At 43.4% G+C, this 21,645-nt stretch overlaps 1 protein-coding gene across 1 annotated transcript in view; it reads left to right on the forward strand.

Annotated features, from left to right (window-relative positions):
- The window catches only part of HS3ST6 (heparan sulfate-glucosamine 3-sulfotransferase 6), a 50,730-nt gene extending 32,684 nt beyond the window's left edge, over positions 1-18,046 (forward strand). Inside the window, exon 2 of the mRNA XM_039349764.1 lies at positions 17,120-18,046. Coding sequence (XP_039205698.1) covers positions 17,120-17,738 — 619 coding nt within the window. The 3' untranslated portion in view covers positions 17,739-18,046. The remainder of the gene's footprint in view (positions 1-17,119) is intronic.
- The last annotated feature ends 3,599 nt before the right edge of the window (positions 18,047-21,645 follow it).

Genomic DNA, 21,645 nt, shown 5'->3' on the forward strand with positions numbered 1-21,645 from the left:
TCCACTCCACTCCACTCCACTCCACTCCACTCTAAAATTTCTGTAAAGGCTACCTTTTCACATACTACATATTATATCTTTAATATTCCAAGTGCCAAGAGTAATTTTGCAAGCCTTGGGAATCCATATCAGAGAAATCAGAGGAGTATTTAAAATCAGGTGGAGTCTGAATGAATAAAACCAGAGGTTTTCCTCCAAGGTAAGCAGGTATATCAGATTGCAGCTTTATTTAATTTCCTTTTTAATCATTTCTCTTGCTGCCAGAATTAACTGTCTTTACATGTCATAGCCTTGGAGCCTGAGGGCAGGGACTCTTGTATCTACTGATAATTATTTTGACTCTGTTTTTGTATGAAGATCAGGATTTTTTTTTTAAAAAAGGAATATTTAAATACACAAGTCATGAAGCAAGCTCACCCTATTAAGACACCCATATTTAGCAGACAAACAAGGAATCTGCCCCATTGTAGCCTTTGGTGATTGGCATTTGCTTGCAGGTAGTCAGTTTTCTGTCCTGTGGACCAGGATGGCCCTTTCTTATTTGAAGAGGTTATTGTGTTATATTGACTAATTAATTAATTAGCTTGTTGCCATCTTTTAGTTATAACTACAGGCTGGGTGGAGTTGCTCAGACCAGCTGCACCCAGCTTGTGATCCTTAAAGGAACTATGGTGGGAAGCATGCAGTGGGGGTAGCTCAAGGTTCTGTCTTGGGCCCAGAACTCTTAAACATCTTCATTTGCGATCCAGATGAGCGGATAGAAGGGGAACCCATCAAATTTGCAAGCAAATTTTGAAAATAGGCTTAAGAACCAGAATGATCTTGGCAGTCTTGAGCATTGGGTCCTCCAACAAAATGCAGTTCAGTGGGGAGAAAAACAGGATCCTGCACTTAGACAAAAAAAACCCAAATGCACAGGTACAAAATAGGCAATACCTGGCTCTAGTAAACGTGAGAGGGATCTAGGTGTCCTAGACCCAGCAATGTGCTGCAGCTGCCCCCAAAAAAGCTAATGCAGTCTTGGGATGCATCAACAGAGGGATAGTCTCAAGATCTGCATTGATGAGTCCATGGTTGGAATATTGTGTCCAATTCTGGTCACCATGATAGAGAAAAGATGCTGAGACTCTAGAAAGAATGGAGAGAAGAGGAACCAAGATGATTAGGGGGTCTGGAGACTAAAACATACGAAGAACAGTTGCAGGAATTACTGAAGATATGTCAAGTCTAACAAAGAGAAGGACTAGGAGATATGATAGTAGTCTTCTGAGAGGGTCAACCTATTCTCCAAAGCAACTGAAAGCAGGACACGAAATAAGGGGTAGAAGCTCATCAAAGAGAGATCTTTGACTACAAATGTTAATGTATGAATGCTCTTTCACAAGGTATGCAAAGTAATGAAGACCCAACTTCTCCTGGTGTCCTCTTTTGAAGCAAAATGAAGCATAAGGAAGGAATGATATTGTCTTTTCTTGTAGCTGGCCTACAAACATTGCAAAGATGAGATTGTTGTTGTTGTTAGTTGCGAAGTCGTGTCCAACCCATCATGACCCCATGGAGAATGTTCCTCCAGGCCTTCCTGTCCTCTACCATCTTCTGGAGTCCATTTAAGCTCACACCTACTGCTTCAGTGACTCCATCCGGCCACCAAAAGATGAGATAGGCAAGACCAAAAAGGCAAAAACTAAGCTATGGTTTGTTTTATTGGACAAGCCACTATTACTCTATGGAGATTCTCAGTCATCCGGATCATGCTTGTCCGAAAGGTGCTTTTTCAGGAGGCAACTGGACTTTCTCATTTTTCTTTGAAGACATTTCGCTTCTCACCCAAGAAGCTTCTTCAGCTCTTCCGTTCTGATGGAATTGTCCACCATTCAGTCAGAGTCAAAGAAGCTTTTTGGATGAGAAGCGAAACGTCTTGAAGCAAAAACAAAGAAAGTCCAGTTGCCTTTTGAAAAAGCACCTTTGGGACAAGTGACAGCTGGATTTACTTCAACATGCTGTGTTCAAATGAGCAAATCTTGGGGGCCAACTTTAAGCCACATGCTAAGCTCAAATGGATAAGCTACTCTAAGATTCTGCCCCAAATTGAAGCCAAGTTAAAGCAGAGAGGGATGGCAACATGAGGTCCAGATTAAAAAGAAAGAAAAAAAGTCTGTGTCATGGTTCCGACTAATGAAATACTTCAAAGAACTTCCAGGCCTTGTTTACCCTAAAAGTCTTTATTAATAGTGTAACAGATTGACGGCACTTCAGATGGATGGATGCCAGAATCTGAATTTCTCTTGCTGGCATCTGACTTTTCTTGTTAAACCCCTCCTTTATTTTGCAGTCATAAGTCACATCTTCCAATTAGCCCAGAGGGCAAAGATTTACTTCCATTCCCGGGCTTTCCTTATAAATCTCCTCCCTTTCTCTGTCATCTGCATTAACTCTAAAAATACCAGACAGTTCTGTATATTTTGTCAAAGCAATAATATCCTATATTAACAGCGTTGACATCCTGTTGATGAGGATCCTTCAAGTACTATCACAAATTAGTCCATAGTTTTTGTCTCCCAATATACACACTGCAGTAGAATGGAGAAGCGTTGGCCTTTTGTCAGGATCACAAGCCTGTAGACGCAACTTGTGCTGTTTAATGTCCAGGTTGCTATATAATCAAAATCTAAGGTTCCTTTAACCAAGGGAACTCAAGGCTGGTTTATTCTAGCCCGTTGCTGAAATCTTATCTCTAATTTCTCCGGAGTATTCTCCCTCCGCCAAGGAGGTTACTGCTGTTCGACCTTGTTTCTCAGATACTTGAGAAGGTGCCTCTTAGTGTATAGTTTAGTGCAACGTTTCTGGGGACTGACTTGATTGCTAGGAAAGGCAGAGAGGCTGCTTCTGCTACTGATAGCATTTTTTGCTTCACCTTTTCATCTCCTGAAGCTGCCCAGTGGGGCCCCCAATTGGAGAAAGACCTTTGGGATTCAATTAAAGTCTCTAGAAGGATGCCGGCCTGCATCTGTTTATCATCATTCAGTGTTTCAGAAGGATTTTTCTTTCTCCAAGCCCTAGTTTTGTAACGTGGAAAAGCTGAAAGGCTTATCTTAAGGAGAAATGAAATGAAATGAGGATGATAATCTTTACTGTCATTTTTTTTTTTACTAAATGAGAAGATGAATTAGGACTAAGAAAATAGGGAGAAGGTTTAGAATAGAATAACAGAGTTGGCAGGGACCTTGTAGGTCATCTAGTCCAGGGGTCCCCAACCCCCGGTCTGTGCCGGGCTGCGGCATGCCAGTAACCAAATAAGCAAAGCCACATCTATAGGATGCAGGCAGCACACAAAACCACACACCCTCCAGTCCATGGGAAAACCTCTCTCCACCAACCTGGTGCCCAAAAGGTTGGGGACCTCTGTTTGTAGGTCATCTAGTCCAACACACACCCCCTAAGCAGGAGACCCTACACCATTTCTGACAGATGACAGTCCAATCTCTTCTTGAAAGCTTCTAGTGATGAAGCTCCCACAATATCTAAGGCAATCTGTTCCATTGGTTGATTGTTCTCACTGTCAGGAAATTTCTCCTTATTTCTAGGTTGAATCTCTCCTTGATCAGTTTCCATCCGTTATTCCTTGCTCAGCCTTCAGGTGCTTTGGAAAATAGGTTGAGCCCTCCTCTCTGTGACAGCCCCCTCAAATATTGGAAGACCGCTATCATCCTGGTCCTTCTCTTCACTAGCTAACCATGCCCAGTTCCTGTAACTGTCCTTCATATGTTTTAGCTTCCAGGTGCCTCATAGTACTATACAGTAGTCCTCGATTTACAACAGTTCATTTAGTGACCATTCAAAGTTGCAACATTGCTGAAAAAAGTGACTTATGACCATTTTTCACACTTACGCCCATTGCTGCATCCTCATGGTTACGTGATCAAAATTCAGACGCTTGGCAACTGACTGGTATTTATGACGGCCACAGTGTCCTGGATAAGGACACTTATCCTTCTGATAAGGGAAGTCAATGGAGGAATCCAGACTCAACAACCGCGTTACTAATTTAGGAACTGCAGCCGTTCATTTCCCAACTGTGCCCAGAAAAGTCGTAAAACGGGGCCAAAATTCACTTGACAAACATCTCATGTAACAACATAAATTTCAGGCTCAGCTGTGGTCATACCTTGAAGGATTGTCTGTGTTGAAAATTCACCATTTTGGAACCTGTTTATAATGGCCATACTGGCAGACAGGTCCGGGGGTGGGGGCAGAGAGTGGAATCGGGGGGGGGGGCATACAAGGACAGGTGTCCTGCCTGCATCTTTGGTCAGTTTTAGGCTGTGATCGCTCAGTGACCCTTGCATCAAAAGCTCTGAACAGCTTGAGGGTGAGGGACCGGCCAGCTGAGGATGGGGCCTGAGAGTAAAAGGTTGACTTCTCCCATTCAAAGACTTTGCTCTGCTGCACACAATTAAAACCAGGAAAAGGAGGGGGGCTTGTTATCACAACACTCAGCTTGCTTGCTTTCCTGGCAGAGGAAAAGAGCGACTAACAAGCTTATGCAGGTGCCTGTCCCGGATCCCTGCTGGCTCAGGGTGGGGGTGGAAGGAGGGCTGTCTTCTGCAAAATGCAAAGGCAGGTGGGATTTTGTAGCCGTAGCATCACAAGTTGACCAGAAGAGGATAAAACAGTGGTCGTGCCCCTCTCTGAAATAAAAACATGCTCCCTGTAGACTAGTGCCGGCAACTTTCCCCCCCTAAGCTAGCAGTTATTAATTATGTTGCCTAAATGTGAGCCTAGTAAGCCAAAATAATACATTTTGTTCCCCTACCCCAGGGATAGGCAACCTCGGCTCTTTTATGACTCATGGACTTCATCTCCCAGAATTCCTTCAATTCTGTGAGTTGAAGTCCATGAGTCATAAAAGAGCCGAGGTTGCCTACCCCTGCCATCGGAAGTGGTACACTTTGGGGAATCTTCTTTCCGTCACCAAATTTGCATCAGTTATTTTCTTGTGCATAAGTTAGTCTTGACTATACATCATATAGTCAACTTGGCAATTTTAAGATGGGGGAAGTCAATGCATCATTAGCTTGCTAGTTTGAAAAAAAAAACACTAATATGTGTCATATATACTAGCAAATGAGATATGAAAATTCCAGGAATCAGGAATCTGGTAGCCCTTTTTCAAACCTATCCATGTTATTAAAAAGCATAATCTTTAATTAGTTACAGCTCATTCCATCAAATGGAAATGTATATTTTTTTTTTTAAAAAAAAGGTTTTACAGTTGTTGTTAGTTGCGAAGTCGTGTCCAACCCATCGCACAGCTGGCTCAGGAATTCTGGGAGTTGAAGTCCACGAGTCATAAAAGAGCCAAGGTTGACTACCCCTGAGCTATATGAACAATCCTGTCTAGTTTCTTGGCAATGATGTGGAAGAGTTGTCATCTCTTGGGATATATTTTGGGGCTTGGTCTCCCATCCAAGTGTTAACCAAGACTGTCTCTTCATAGCTTCCTGAGGTCATAGAGAATCAAGATCTAATAGAGGGATAGAATCTAATAGAGGAATAGAATCAAGTGTCAATTCTCTTGCTTGCAACCACCTTTCAGCTTCTCACTCTTTGGGAATAAAGGCACTTTTTGGTGTTTGGACAAAAGTGCAATTAAAACAGGACAGGACCTGTGGTGCTGGGAGATAAACAGGGAATCAGTGCATTGACCTGGCTCAGTATAAAGACATGTTCTTTGGGGAATTTGAAAGCCTTCAGTTGAAATTCAGGAACTATGGTGTTTTTCCAGAATTCGGGAATTATTCTTACGGATGCCTGCGTCCTGCCCCACAAACCCAAGCCTGCTGTGACTTCTGTGCACATTGTGAGAAACGATCGTTCATTCAAAGCGCGCTTTTTTTTTTTTTTTTACCATTGGCCTTGATTAACAAAACCAAGATGAAATGGAGATCGCAAAGCTGCCTGATTCTGACTCGTGTACATATCATGGCTGATTAGTGTGATTTCCCTTTTGTTTTCTGACTTAATTTTATCTGTCAGTTCCGAGTAACAGGAGAACTGAAAGACCTGTGTTTAAAATCAGTTTCTCTAGTTGATGCCAGAGATATCCATGGTATCTTTCTCCCCTGCAGAGTTGGTGCAAAAAAACCCAAAAACTAGACCAGCATGTTGTTTGACCACATCAGAATAACAGTAAAAATTCACTTTAAACACAAGCACAGCTAAGGACGAGTTAAATCCGCGCTAGGGACAGGCTAGATTTTTAAGACAAAAATGAACTTAGACATGAGAACGAATAGCAAGCCACAATTCTTCTGCGCTGAGAACTTGCAATACAAAATAAAGAATAACAAAATTGGAGGGGATTTTGGAAGTCCCTTGCCCAAACAGGAGACCCCATATTATCTTGGACAAATGGCTCTTCTTAAAAACGTCCAGTGATGGAGCAGCCGCAACTTCTGAAGATAAGCTATTCCACCGATTAATTGTTCTCATTGTCAGGAAATTCCTTCTTGCTTTTAGGTTGTGTCTCTCTTTAACAAGCTTCTAGCTATTACTTCTTGCCTTGCCCTCCGGTGCTTTGAAGAATAAGTTGACCCTCTCTTCTTTGTGGAAGCCTCTCAAATATTGAAAGACTGCTATCGTGTCACTCCCAGTCCTTCTCTTCGTTAAACTAGACATATCTAGGTCCTGCTTTTTACAGTTCCAATACTTTTATTTTAGAAGAGCAAAAGGGACAGGGTAGTGGCGAGGAGTAACTTGAAAGCGCTAAATATAAATATAAACATAAACATATACATATATATATGTATATGTATAAACTTTGGAACTCTTTTTCTTATGCCTCCACCTTTGAAATCAAGTTTTAAACTTAATTGAGGACAATTAACCAGTGGAACAGCTTTGCCTTCAGAAGTTGTGGATGCTCCATCACTGGAGGTTTTTAAGAAGAGACTGGACAGTGATTTGTCTGAAATGGTATAGGTTGTCCTGCTCGAGCAGGAATTGACTAGAAGACCTCCAAGGTCCCTTCCAGATTCTATTCTATTCCTATTCTATATTCTATTCTATTCTATTCATTCCTATTCTATATTCTATTCTATTCATTTCTATTCTATTCATTCCTATTCCTATTCTATTCTATTTTATTCTATTCTATTCATTCCTATTCTATATTCTATTCTATTCTATATTCTATTCTATTCTATTCTATTCTATTCTATTCTATTCATTCCTATTCCTATTCCTATTCTATTCTATTCTATTCTATTCTATTCTATTCTATTCTATTCTATTCTATTCTATTCTATTCTATTCTATTCTATACAGATCCTTCCGCCAAATCCTTCTAGATCTTCAAAACAAATAACTTGAAGAAGAAAAGCTCACATCCCCCCCCCCTTTTCTGGCCCACAGTCTTGGCTGCTGCTGCTGCCACAAACTGCTGCTGAACTGTTCACAGCTTCCAGGTTGTGACCTCTTTGACGATCATTGACTCCTGTTTTCTGCACTTCAAAGTGCTCTGAGTTGATTCAGCTCAATTAATACAGAAGCAGCGTGAACTCCAGTGGAGGTGCCTCTTTGCACTCCTGTGACCCCCCCCATCTCTCTTGCACTCCTGTGACCCCCCCACACACACATACACACACAGACTACACACACATACACAACATGCTGTTTTTCACACGGGGCATCAACTGCGCTCAAAGGACATTTGCTAGATCCCTTCTGAAAACGCTGCATCTTGCTCCGTTTTCAGAAGAGCTGTCCTATATTTGTTTATGTAAGATATTTGTCTTCTTAAATAAGGATGAGAAAGTTGATAATGTTGACATACCAAGGCGGTCCTTGACTTACAACAGTTCATTTAATGACCATTCAAAGTTACAAGAGCCCTGAAAAAAAATGACCAATGACTGTATTTCAGACTTAAGACCATTGCAGCATCCCACACGGTCATGTGATCAAGGTTCAGACCCTTGACAACTGACTCATATATATTTCAAGATGAACAGTATTTAATATTTATTTGCTATGTATATGTAGGGGTGTGGGTCTATACATATGTTGTTCATAGTATGTTTAGGTGTGTGTCATGTATGTGTTTCACTTTGAGAGCGGGCAACTAAATTTCATTTTTGATGTGTGCCGTTGTGCCCGCAGTAAAAAGATGACAATAAAGGTTACCTTATCTTATTCTATCCTATCCTATCCTATATCTTACCTTATCTTATCTTATCTTCTCCTCTCCTCTCACCTCACCTCACCTCACCTCACTGTTGCAGTGTCCTGAGGTCAGAGGGCCTGCTGGCAAGTCAAGTCAATGGAGAACCCAGATTCACTTAACAACAGCTGTGACTAGAAAGGTCGTAAAATGGGGCAAACTCACAACACGTGTCTCACTTAGCGACAGAAATTTTGGGCTATCTGTATATCTCTCTGGCCCTGGTGAATTAAGCTGGAGGTTTTGGGAACCCAGATGGAGGACAAACAGACTTCAAATGAACCCTAGCAAGATCAAGTAACTGGGTTTTGAACTCCTCTGATTCTGGGACATTACCATCTTTGGTACTACATGGGGGTGACACTGCCCCAGACAGGCCCAGTCCACAATTGGTGAGTTCTCCTAGATTCACAACTCCTGCTCACGGAGCAGGTGGGAGCTTGTGGCCAGGAGGGCCTTTGCACAACTATGTGTTGTGCGCCAGTTTTGTTTGTTCCTGGATCGTGAGCTTTGCTTAAAACAATTAAAGGCCTGGACACAAAAACATCTGAAGAACAGTTGCAGGAGAAAAGATAGACTAAGGGCTGGGGGACATGAGAGCAATATTCCAGTACTTGGGGGGCTGCCACAAAGAAGAGGGGGGGGGTCAACATATTTTCCAAAGCACCAGAAGGCAAGACAAGAAACAAGGGTTGGAAACTGATCAAAGAGAGAAGCAACCTGGAACTTAGGAGGAAACTTCCTAACAGTGAGGACAATTAACCAGTGGAACAGCTTGCAGTCAGAAGTTGTGGGTGCTCCATTACTGGATGGAGACTGGACAGCCACCTATCTGAAATGGTATAGGGTCTCCTTCCTTGAGCAGGGGGTTAGACTAGAAGACCTCCAGCTCTATTCTGATTGATTGATTGATTGATTGCTCACACAACCTCTGGTCACTTCCCAAATGAACTGTTTTTTTGCTGGATCTTGTAGGAAATCTGGTACCAGTGAGTTTATTGGGTGCCAACTGGCCCTTGGCTCTGCTTGCCCTTGGGATGCTGGCTTTGTTTCTGCCTTCCAAAGCAGCCTCTGTTCCCAAAGGATGACTGTTCAGTGGCTGGCCTACTCCTTTCTTTCTTTCCTTGCATCCAAGTCTAATTAGGGGTAGGAGAGAGCTTCCCAGATTGGCAGGAGGGAGGGCGAGGACCATTCATACATTCTTCCCCTTGTCATGAGGGGTCGTGTCTCAAAATGGGGATTTTTGGGAGGCAGGAAAAGGGAGGGCAGCTTTGCTGCCAAAGGGGGGGGTATCATAACCTCATTTGGGTCTTCATTAATGGGTTCAGCCTCTTCAGGCCAATTAGCTCAAGGGCCGAGCCCTTCTGGCCTCATTTGCAAAAGGGGAGCCTTGGAAGAATGGCCTGGGGATTCATAGGGGAGGGAGGTGCCCCCAGGACTTTTCTCCGGGGCGGCTTTTCCGAGAAGGCTCAAGGGAAACGCTGGGAGTGACCAGAGCCGGTGGGTGGGAGAGAAAGGAAGCAGTTAGGAAGGAGAAAAGGTTTCCCATTGGTGAAGTAGGGAGACGCCTGCTTGAATTGCGGGCCTGGGGATAATGCAGCATTGTTGTTGTTGTTAATTGCGAAGTCATGTCCGGCCCATCGCGACCCCATGGACAATGTTCCTCCAGGTCTTCCTGTCCTCTACCATCTTCTGGAGTCCATTTAAGTTCACGCCTACTGCTTCAGTGACCCCATCCAGCCACCTCCTTCTCTGTCGTCCCCTTCTTCTATTGCCCTCAATCTTTCCCAGCATCAGGCTCTTCTCCAGTGATTCCTTCCTTCTCATTAGGTGGCCAAAGTATTTGAGTTTCAACTTCAGGATCTGGCCTTCTAAAGAGCAGTCGGGGTTGATCTCTTCAGTGCAGCATTAACTTTGCTCAATAGCAGTAACTGTGAGGGGGATCTGGGAGTCCTAGTGGACAATCACTTAGATATGAGCCAGCCGTGTTCTGCAGCTGCCAAAAAAGCCAACACAGTGCTGGGCTGCATTAACAGAGGGATAGAATAAAGATCACGTGGAGTGTTAATACCAGTTTACAAGGCCTTAGTAAGGCCACCCTTGGAATACTGCATCCAGTTTTGATCACCACAATGTAAAAAAGACTCTAGAAAGAGTACAGAGAAGAGCAACAAAGATGATTAGGGGACTGGAGGCTAAAACATGAGGAATAGTTGCAGGAATTGGGTATGTCTAGTTTAGTGAAGAGAAGGACAAGGGGGGACATGATAGCAGTCTTCCAATATCTCAGGGGCTGCCCCAAAGAAGAGGGAGTCAAGCTATTCTCCAAAGCACCAGAAAGGAAGGAGAAGAAGCAACGGATGAAAACTAATCAAGGAGAGGATGCTGCATTGGTCAGTGTGAAGAAAGTCTTAAGACTAAGCCATTTGTTTCAGTACCATTGTAACTTCGATCTGTCACTAAATGAACTGTTGTAATTTGAGGACTACCTGTAAGAGAGAACTTTAATCCGAAGTATTTATGGGACTTTTTCCCCCAGGGTTGTGAGTAGAGCTTTTTTTCAGGGGACCTTGATGTGACAAGAGAAATTCCCACAGGCGTCCCTGGCCCCCTTGCCTTCGTTTCTTTTCATTTGGTGAATTAACACTTTGTTCTTTATTGACCTCGAGTTCATTGAACTGGGCTTGCAATATTTAAAATATTCATTGGATTCATCCATTCGACGGGGCCGAAGGACCTATGACAGCAGCTCCATCACAATTTGTTCGGCTCGGGCTCTGCAAAACAGTGGCCGTTCTTTGGGCACTCCAAAAAAAAAAAAAATAAAGTTATTTCTTATTTTTGGCCGTCTAATTCTTCGTACTTTCAGCCGCCAAATCCTTTCCCCATGACGACCGACTGTGGCTCATCCAGCCATGTCTCTTAGATCCTGACACGTTTTTCTGCCTGCTGTGTTTAGCCCAGGATGTTCATTGATCCGTTGATTATTGGCTGATTCAATTCCCACAGCTACTCACCGGGGGTTAATATGTCGAGGGAAGGGAAAGCAAGCATGCAAAACAAAACAACTATAACCACACGACCATCTTTGCTCTCCGAAGACTGTGGAAAGCCACGGCCCAGAGAGTTAAGAGATTAGAAGCAACCCTTCTCAGGCATCCTGGGGTATTGAAGGCAGCGAGAGAAAAAGTGCTGGGGATAAATGTCTGAGATGAAAATGTAATCAGGGCACTGTTATTTTCATGGTGCCGGTGTTAGTAGGAGTGAAGAGCTGTTTTTAACATGAGTCTCAGAGAAGGGAGGCCACGTTCCACATCTGGATATAACACCTGGAATGGGTGAGAAGAGAGCTAGAGGGAGGCTTAATGGAGGCAAAACACATGCACACATACTTGGGTCACGGTGAGATCACTTATATATATACATACACACACACACACACATACATATGGCTGTATATATATATATGTGTGTGTGTGTGTGTGTATGTGTGTATGTGTGTATATATATATGTATGTATGTATGTATGTACTGTGTGTGTGTGTTTTCTGAGGTTTTCGTGGGTGTTTGTATGTAGGTCTTTGGTTATTCGGGTTTTCTCCCGCGTCAAATTGGAAGTGTCTTGCCGACGTTTTGACGAAGTCTCATTCGTCATCTTCAGGCTGGTGTTTTCGGCTTCGTGCTTCTAGGACTGAAAACAATATCGCCCAGGTTAAGAACCACTGGTCTATCCTATCCTATTCTATCCTATCCTATTTATCTATCTATCATCTATCTATCTGAATAGAGCTGGAAGGGTCCTTGGAGGTGTTCTAGCCCAACCCTCTGCTCAAGCAAGAGACCTTACATCAGTAATGGCGAACCTTTTAGAGACTGAGTGCCCAGACTGCAACCCAAAACCCACTTATGCATCGTTGGGTGCCGGGTGGGTGTGGCCCATTGGCTGGGCGTGGCTGTGGTGGTAACGGCAGACTGGGTGGGACTAAAAAATTCAATCAATCAATTCCAACTTTGCAAGATCTTTTTTTTTCCCCGCGAGAAATTGAAATTGACTGATTGATTGAACCTTTTTTTTTTTGCACATGGCGGTGGAGGCCTAAAGCGAAAAGGTTTTATAAAATCCAGCTGAAGGCCTAGGACTGGGGCGATGGCGCGCGTGCCCACAGAGAGGGTTCTGAGGGCCATCTCTGGCACCCGTGCCATAGGCTCGCCACCACTGCCCTACACCATTCTGACCAAATGGCTGTCCAGTCTTTTCATAAAAGCCTTCTCTGATTGAGCACCCACAGCTTCTGTTAGCAAATTGTTCCACAGGTTGATTGTCCTCACTGTTAGGAAGTTTCTCCTTAATTCCAGGTGGATTCTTTCCTGGCTTAGTTTCCATCCATTGTTTCTTGACTTACCCTTTGGTGCTTTGGAAAATAGATTGAGCCCCTCTTCTTTGTGGCAGCCCCTCAAATACTGGAATACTGCTATCGTGCCCCCCCCCTCTTTTCTCTAGACTAGCCATACCCAATTCCTGCAACCGTTCTTTGTATGTTTTAGTCTCCAGGCCTTTAATCATCTTAGTTGCTCTTCTTTGCACTTTTTCCAAAGTCTCAACATCTTTTTGGTAACGTGGTGACCTGGATGCTGTCCCACATGTGGTCTTCCTAAGGTGTCCATTCATCCATCCATCCTCTATCATCTATCATCTACGTGACTGAGTAGATCTGGCTTTCTAACTCAGTCCTTGGGTGTGGAGGAGAAAGGGCACTCAGATGGCAATTGGCTTGCTTGTGAAGGGGTTGTTTTTTCTACCAAGCCACCCCTGGTTTTCCATGTTACCCAAATTAAGAGTCCCCTTTGAGCCTTCTAAGGTTTCCTGCTTGGGAGAATTTCAGCATACTTTCCCCTGGTCAGTCCCTCCCTCCGGAGGCAGCCAAGAGATGAGCGAGTATGGGCTACTTCCTCTGACAGAACCCATGCTTTGATCTCCATGAGTGCATTGGAGTGGGGGGGGGGGTTAGAGAGAACAGAGGAGATTGGTTGTTCTTCCACAATTACACACATGCCTAGAGAGCTATTAGATACTGTGATGAGCAACCCTTGTGGAGCCTGGCGGTAACGAGAGACCTGATGCAAAATCGATCCTGCCCCATAATGATCCTTCTCGGTGCCGACGGGCAAAGCTTTGTTTAACAAATCAATTAGGGAGAGCTTCCCAGTTAGGGGGCCCTCCTGGCTGCCCCAGAAGAAAACCCGCGAGCCCAGCCCACGGAGAACGCACTAAAACTGGCTGCGGATGTACCTTTTGTGAGCAGTGTGCTAAGCCCCCAAGTAGCCTGGTGGTGTATCTAGGCCAGGGGTAGGCAACCTTGCCCCTTTTATGACTCGTGGACTTCAACTCCCAGAATTCCTGAGCCAGCATCCCACTTGATAAAAAGCGTCCACGAAAGAGACCTAAAACAAGATGGATCAATGACATCAGCCAGTATTGTGGGCCCAGTTGGCAAAAGAAAGGTCAAGACTGTATTGGTTGGAAACATGTGGGAGAAGGAGAAGAAAGAGGAGGAGGAGGAGCCATGGGGAGGCAGGGCTGGGGCAACAGCATGCGTGCCCACAGAGAGGGCTCTGAGTGCCGCTTCTGGCACTCGTGCCATAGGTTCGCCACCACTGCCCTACAACTACTTTCCCTGGAGACAGCCGCCAAAGCCCATTCCCATCTACCGGAGCATCAAACTGTAATAATAATTTATAACAGTGCTGATGATGGCCATGGGGGAGAGTCAAACTTGCCAGGATACCTGAAACCACATGATTAAAGCCCCACCGCTTTTTGCACATGGTGCCCCAGCATCTACAGGTAGTCCTTGATTTACGGCCACAATGGAGCCCAAAATTTATGTTGCTAAGTGAGATATTTGTTTTTGCCCCATTTTACCGTCTTCCTAAGCGAATCACTGAGGTTGAGACGTTAGTAACCTGGTCGTTAAGTGAAGCCGGTTTCCCCACTGAGTTTGCTTGTAAGAAGTTAGCAAAAGTTGATCACGTGACCTTGGGAACAGGGCAACCGTCATAAGTAGGAACCAGTTGCCAAGCATTTGAATTTTGATCACATGATCATGGGGCTGCTACAAAGGTGGTGAGTGTGAAAAATGGCCATAAGACACTTTTTTCAGCTGCGTTGTAATTTTGAACGGTCACTAAATGAACTGTTGTAAGCTGAGGACTACCCGTATTTGAAAGGAAGTGAAGCTTTAATCACATTTTTTAATAAATGCAAATATATGTATATATAAAAAATCAATTATGCCAGAGTTTCTGCAGCCCTGATCCCTGCCTAGCTTTCTTTTGTCCTTGTTCCCTCCTCTCTAGATTTATCTCTCCTACACCACTCTTTAAAGTAGGAATGCAGTTAAAAGAATGTGATGAAAAGTATAAATATAAACAAGGATAACAATGTTTGCTAGGAATTCTGGAAAATGTCATTTCAAAAAGCAGGAGAGAGAACATCACTTCAGAAAAAAAATTGATTTTATACACCCTTTTGAAGAGTTGCTACAGGACAGCATCAGAGGCAAGTTGACAAATAGCTCTGGTTTTAATTTTCCCTTTTATGTTTTTTTTTTTTTTATCCCTGCATGGGGGAAGGAATGTCAATTAAGAATAAGCATGAAACAGTTTAGAGTTTAAAAAAAAAAAAAAAAGATGGGAAAGGACAGATAACCTCTTTAAAACCAAGAGGATTTTTCTTACATATTTCAAATGCATATAAAGCTAATTTTGTCCTAATTTCTGGCCTCTAACTGCCATTAGGCTAATTAGCACAAAACTACTTGGGATATCTTTTTTATAAAACATGCACACACACACACACACACACACACACACATACACACACACTCCCAGAGAGAGAGAGAGAGAGAGAGAGAGAGAGAGAGAGAGAGAGAGAGAGAGAGAGAGAGAGAGAGAGAGAGAATTTGCCCATAAAAACTTGTTGAAAGAATCCACAACTGTTGTGCGACATGGAAACGCCCTTGACCACAGCCCAGATCTGAAAATATGTGCAAAATATTTCACATGTGGAATCTGTGGGCACAACATGCTGAGAAGGTTGACCCAGCCTTCCATTCTTCTGAGGTCAGTAAAATGAAGATCCATTTCTGGTGGAGTTCTTCACTATTCAGTCAGAACTGAAGAGGCTTCTGGGATGAGAAGCAAAATGTCTTCAAGGAAAAACAAAGTCCAGTTGCCTCTTGAAAAGGCACCTTTGGGATAGCTTACTTCTTATTTTTCCTTATTATAAAAATAATCCATCATTATTAGAAAGCAAAAAAATCACACATAAACCAAGATATTCCACACAATTTGGAATAATACATAGTCTTTAATAATAATACAGTCTTTAAGAGAGCAAGTTCATGTACCCAGTTTTAATATTTTGATCCCAAAAGATGCTAGTAAAGGAAGAAATGTTTTAATAATTAGTTGACTGAAGTATTTAAAATACCAAATGCGAATAACGCAATGCTTAGTTAAAAGATTCTTCAAGGCTCTTTGTTGCTGGGCTAAATTTTCTGTTTCTACATTTTAAAATACATTTCTACATACTGTTTCTACATTTTTAAATGCCATTGATCCAAATAAAGATGGACTTTAATGTCCAGTATTTGGCTATAATAAACCTGGCCCTTAACAACAAAGCTTAAATTAGTTCCTTTTGTTTGCACTGTTGTTTTATGTCCTTGGCAAAATAGACAATAACATCAAACCAGCAGCAATTATTAAAGATGGTTGTGTAATCTTTCCAGTTTCTTCAAAAACTTTCAGAAAATGCATATTGTAATCAAAATTAGGGAAACTGCCTGTCCTATCAGAGATGGTAGCATTCTGATGGCAAGTTAAAATGGGAGGGACCCTGCCTGGGTAGTCTCAATTAGCGTCAATTAATCCATTTGATGAGATTTCTCAACAGACAAGAAATGCAAGCTTTAAAATTCCACATTGCTTTTAAAAAAAACTAGAACAACACCAGAAGCCTTTGAAAGTTTGCACCAGAAATCCTGCTTAAATGTGAAGGATTTATTTGGCGCTCCCAGTTCCAGAGGTACACTTAGTTTTCCTAAAAAGCCCAATGCTTCTGCAGTTATCATGTTCTGAGAAACCAATGGAACTTGTTTATTTGAAGGAATCTGTATGACTTTTGTTGTTGTTGTTAGTTGCGAAGTCGTGTCCGACCCATCGCGATCCCATGGACAATGTTCCTCCAGGCCTTCCTGTCCTCTACCATCATCTGGAGTCCATTGAAGCTGACGCCTCCTGCTTCAGTGACTCCATCCAGCCACCTCATTCTCTGTCGTCCCCTTCTTCTCTTGCCCTCCGTCTTTCCCAGCATTAGGTCCTTCTCTAGTGAGTCCTTCCTTCTCATTAGGTGACCAAAGTATTTGAGTTTCAACTTCAGGATCTGGCCTTCTAAAGAGCAGTCAGGGTTGATCTCTTCTAAGACTGACCGGTTTGATCGCCTTGCAGTCCAGGGGACTCACAGGAGTCTTCTCCAGCACCATAGTTCAAAGGCCTCAATTCTTTGGCACTCAGCCTTTCTTATGGTCCAACTTTCACAGCCATACATTGCCACTGGGAAAACCATGGCCTTGATTATATGTACTTTTGTTGGCAGGGTGATGTCTCTGCTTTTTAGTATGCTGTCTAGATTTGCCATAGCTTTCCTCTCCAGGAGCAAGCGTCTTCTAATTTCTTGGCTGCAGTCCCCATCTGTGGTGACCTTGGGTCCAGAAAAATAAAATCTGTCACTACCTCCATTTCTTCCCCATCTATTTGCCAGGAATTGAGAGGGCTGGATGCCATGATCCTGGTTTTCTTAATGTTGAGTTTCAAGTATGACTTTTATTCCTACAGAAACCTGATGCCAAGGACCTTGGAAGGACAGATCACCATGGAGAAAACTCCAAGTTATTTTGTGACAAAGGAAGCCCCGCGGCGCATTTACAATATGTCCAGAGACATCAAGTTGATCGTGGTGGTTCGCAACCCTGTAACCCGGGCCATTTCAGACTACACCCAGACTCTTTCCAAGAACCCCACCATCCCCAGCTTCCAAAGCCTGGCCTTCAAGAATCTGAGCATGGGTCTTATTGATATCACGTGGAGCGCTGTGAGGATTGGACTTTACGTGAAGCATCTGGACCACTGGTTGCGTTATTTCCCTCTATCCCGATTTCTCTTCGTCAGCGGAGAGAGGTTGGTGAGTGACCCAGCTGGGGAAATGGGCCGTGTCCAAGACTTTCTGGGTCTCAAGCGAGTGGTGACGGACAAGCACTTCTACTTCAATGAAACCAAGGGTTTCCCTTGCTTAAAGAAACCGGAAGGGAGCAGCAGGCCCCGATGTTTGGGGAAGTCCAAAGGACGGCCACACCCCAAAATTGACCAGCAGGTTGTCCAACGCCTGCAGGAATTCTACAGACCCTTCAACTTAAAGTTCTATCAGATGACCGGGCAGGACTTTGGGTGGGATTGAGAGATCTCTTGACACAAAGGAGAGAGGTGGAATGTCGTGGGAGCAAACGTGAGGCCTCCTCAAAAATCTCATGAAGTACACGCTTCTCCCCAAAGTCTGTTGGGCAAAGATGCGTCTGAAATGCAACATGCGAGGAACATTTTCTGACCCTTACTAATTTATATACTGTCCTTCCAATAATTGTTATACTTAACAGTGTAGAGAGGAAAGTCTTGAAGCCTCCCCAGCTGACATCAGCAAAAGGAGAGCAAACGAGGAAAACATAGATCGATTGAAATATTCTGCTAAATAAATCTGGCCAAAATGGATAAGGTTTCTGAATTAGTGTTGAGCGAGAGAGAATAAGTAAAAGAGGGCTTGCCTGGGTGTGAGGTGTCATCACACCCAGTGTCTTCAGTCAGTTTCCCTCTTGCATATACTATTGATTGTACAGGTAGTCCTTGACTTACGACCACAATTAAGGCCAAAATTTATGTTGCTAAGTGAGGCATTTAACCGAATTTGCCCCGTTTTACGACCTTTCTTGCGACAGTTGTTAAGTGAATCACTGCAGTTGCTAAATTAGTAACACTCTTGTTAAATGAATGTGGCATCCCCCTGGGGGATGCTGCAATGGTTGTCAGTGTGAAAAACGGTCATAAGCCCTTTTATTTCTGTGCCGTTGTAACTTCAAACGGTCACTAAATGAACTGTTGAAAGTTGAGGACTACCTGTATTTCACATGAACGATGTAAAAAAAAAAAAATCGGGCTGCAGTTCCACCCCAAATCAAATTACTGGCATTTACGGTGGGGTGGTCACAGGGCAACATGGATGTAGAATTTATTGAAATGAGTCCACGTGCTTGAAGTCCACCTGCATTTGGGGAAACTTTTATTCTGCAGACAATTTTGTGAGAACTTCTTGGGGGGGTCCCCAAATTTCCTGGTGTATCAAGGACCAAGATTAGTTAGTGTGTTAATGCAGAACATTTCCATTGAATGACACACATTGCATACCCAGCCTATGTCTGCGTGCAGCGTGAGAAAGCACAACTACACATTCAGAATCTGCACACTGGTGGGAAAAGATGCTGCTACTTTCCCAAGGTCTAGGTTGCATATAAAGAATTAATGGACTCCAGATAGCTAAAGTAACCACTGGTCGAAGGAAAACCCAGAGTGTATTTTGTACAAAACAAAAAACAAAAAACAGGCTGACGATATAGTATTTCATTGGCGCATTCAGCTCCTGAGCGTTTCAGCTTTTTTAACATTTAAAATTCAAATTTCCAGCCGTTTATGACCGAGAAGATATGCTTAAATGCACAACTGTTACTTGCATGCTATCTGAAAATCGAGTCATTTTCTTCCTGAGATTTTGGGGAAGATATACTACAGGTCTGTGGAGATTTTCAGTTATCCAGGTTGTGGTTGTCTCCAAGATGCTTTTGCAAAAGGCATTTTGGACTGGACTTTTGAGACAGCTATTACCTGGATGACTGAGAATCTCCACAGACATTGAAATGTTTTGCTCTTCTTCCTCAAGGAAGAAACAGTACAGTTGCCTTTTGAAAAAGCACCTTTGAGATATACGACGGGGTCTTTCAAAAAACCTTATCCATCACTGCTGACAGAACCAGCATGAATGACACAAAATAAGAGAATTTGTGCAGGCACAGAATTTTTCATTTCTTCTTAGAACACACGTGATCTGAAACACATTAAACTGCTTTGCTCATGTCAGTGGGCATTCCCCACTTGGATGATGTATGTCTTGCAATCAACATAAGCTGAAGAGCTGTGCTTGGATGGTGTGCCATTTGTGCATGGGACCATCCAGGCCTTCCCACTCACGGTGTGTGACCGTTGGGCACAAAGGACCAAGCATGAATGGGTCCATCGGACTCAGTAAACTGCAGCCAACGGAACAAACATTCTGGAGAAGAGGCAGAGAGTCTATTGTCATTTTTAGGATAGATCTGGTAAAGGCTAACCCAAAAGTTTGGTGGAACTTCAACAAGGGTTCCTGTAGGACAGGGGTAGGCAACCTTGGCTCTTTTATAACTCGTGGATTTCAACGTTGAAGTCCACGAGTCATAAAAGAGCCAAGGTTGCCTACCCCTACTGTGGAACTCTTAGCAGTAGCTAATAAAAAGAAAATAACAGAAGCCCGTCTGTTCCACTCTCCAAATGTTTATGACCGGTTTTGCTGGTTCACATTTTCACATGGGTGTGCCGTATGGATTTGCAAAGCAAATGAGCCCTTCTAGAAAAGACAGTAGCTGTGCTCTTTTATACAGGCTGATCACACAGATGAGCAGGATTTTTAAAAAAGATAAGATAACCTTTATTGTCATTTTTTTTTACTATGGGAACAACGGCACACATCAAAAATGAAATTTAGTTGCCTGCTCTCAGAGTGAAACACATACATGACGCACACCTAAACATACTATGAACAACATATGTATAGACCCACATCCCTACATATACGTAGCAAATGTTAAATACTGTCCATCTTGAATATATAACGGAAGGAGGAAGCTTGAGAGTTTGCAAGGTTAATGCTGTATGGAATGAAACTCTGGCTGAATCTGGATGTTCTGCTTCGGGTACTACGAAGCCCCCTCCTCCCAGAAGCGAACAAGGAAAACAGGTCATGAAGAGGATGTGTGGTGTCCCAGATGATCTTACGAACCCTGCTCAAGCAACGCTTCTGTGCTATGTCCTGGATGGGAGGGAGGGAACTGCCAATGATCTTTTAGGCCAGTGGTTCTCAACCTGTGGGTCGGGACCCCATTTGGGGTCGAACGACCATTTCACGGGGGTCACCAAAGAACGCAGTCCGCCATTTTGTTTCCCCTTTTCCTTAGCTGTGCTACTCCCTTTTATTCTATTGCAGTGGTTCTCAACCTGTGGGTCGGGACCCCATTTGGGGTCAAACAACCATTTCACGGGGGTCGCCAAACCATGCTGTCCGCCATTTTTTTCCCTTTTCCCTAGCTGTCCTACTCCCTCTTATTGGTGGCCACACCCACTTGGGGGTCACCACAACATGGGGAACTGTATTATGGGGTCACGGCATTAGAAAGGTTGAGAACCACTGTTCTATTGGCTTTTGAAAGCCAATAGAATAGACTCTCTTGAATAGAGTCTAATTCTATTGGCTTTCAAAAGCCCATAGGAATTGTCCAGGCTGTCTCTGCCCTGCTGAGCCTGCCAAAAGTCCCATTCTGCAAACGGTGCTGCACCAGTTGAGTAGTCCTTGACTTACGACCGGTTGAGTAGTCCTCAACTTACGACCGGTTGGGGGTCGCGGCATTAAAAAGGTTGAGAACCACTGTTTTAGGCCATTCTCATCACTCTCTGCACCGCCTTCCTGTGTGAAGCAGGGATGCTTCCAAACCAGACTGTGATGTGTATGATGCTAACCTGCTTGTAGTCTTGCAAGTGTTGCAGAAAACAATCACTTTCAGGCACACACAAAAAACATTGTCTTTGATTTTTAAGCTAAGCAGTAGAAGACGTATTTGCCAGCTACTGGCAAAAGGAAGGACTGTAGTATACAGGTAGTCCTCGACGTAACAATCACAATTGAGGCCAATTTTTTTCTTGCTAAGTGAAACATATGTTAAGTGAATTATACCCCATTTTACGACCTGTCTTGTCCCAGTTGTTAAGTGAATCACTGCAAGTTTGTTAAGTTAGTAACCTGGTGATTAAGTGAATCTGGCTTCCCCATTGACTTTGCTTATAAGAAGGTCACAAAAGGGGATCCCACGACCCCGGGGCACTGCAATTGTCATAAATAGGAGTCAGTTGCCAAGCATCCGAATGTAAATCACGTGACCGTGGGGATACTGTAACGGTCGTAAGTGTGAAAAAGGGTCATAAGTCACATTTTTCAGTGCCGTTGTAACTTCGGA

Source organism: Crotalus tigris, unplaced genomic scaffold (assembly GCF_016545835.1).
Source record: "Crotalus tigris isolate CLP2741 ecotype Arizona unplaced genomic scaffold, ASM1654583v1 scf7180000018301.7375997, whole genome shotgun sequence".
Lineage (NCBI taxonomy): Eukaryota > Metazoa > Chordata > Lepidosauria > Squamata > Viperidae > Crotalus > Crotalus tigris.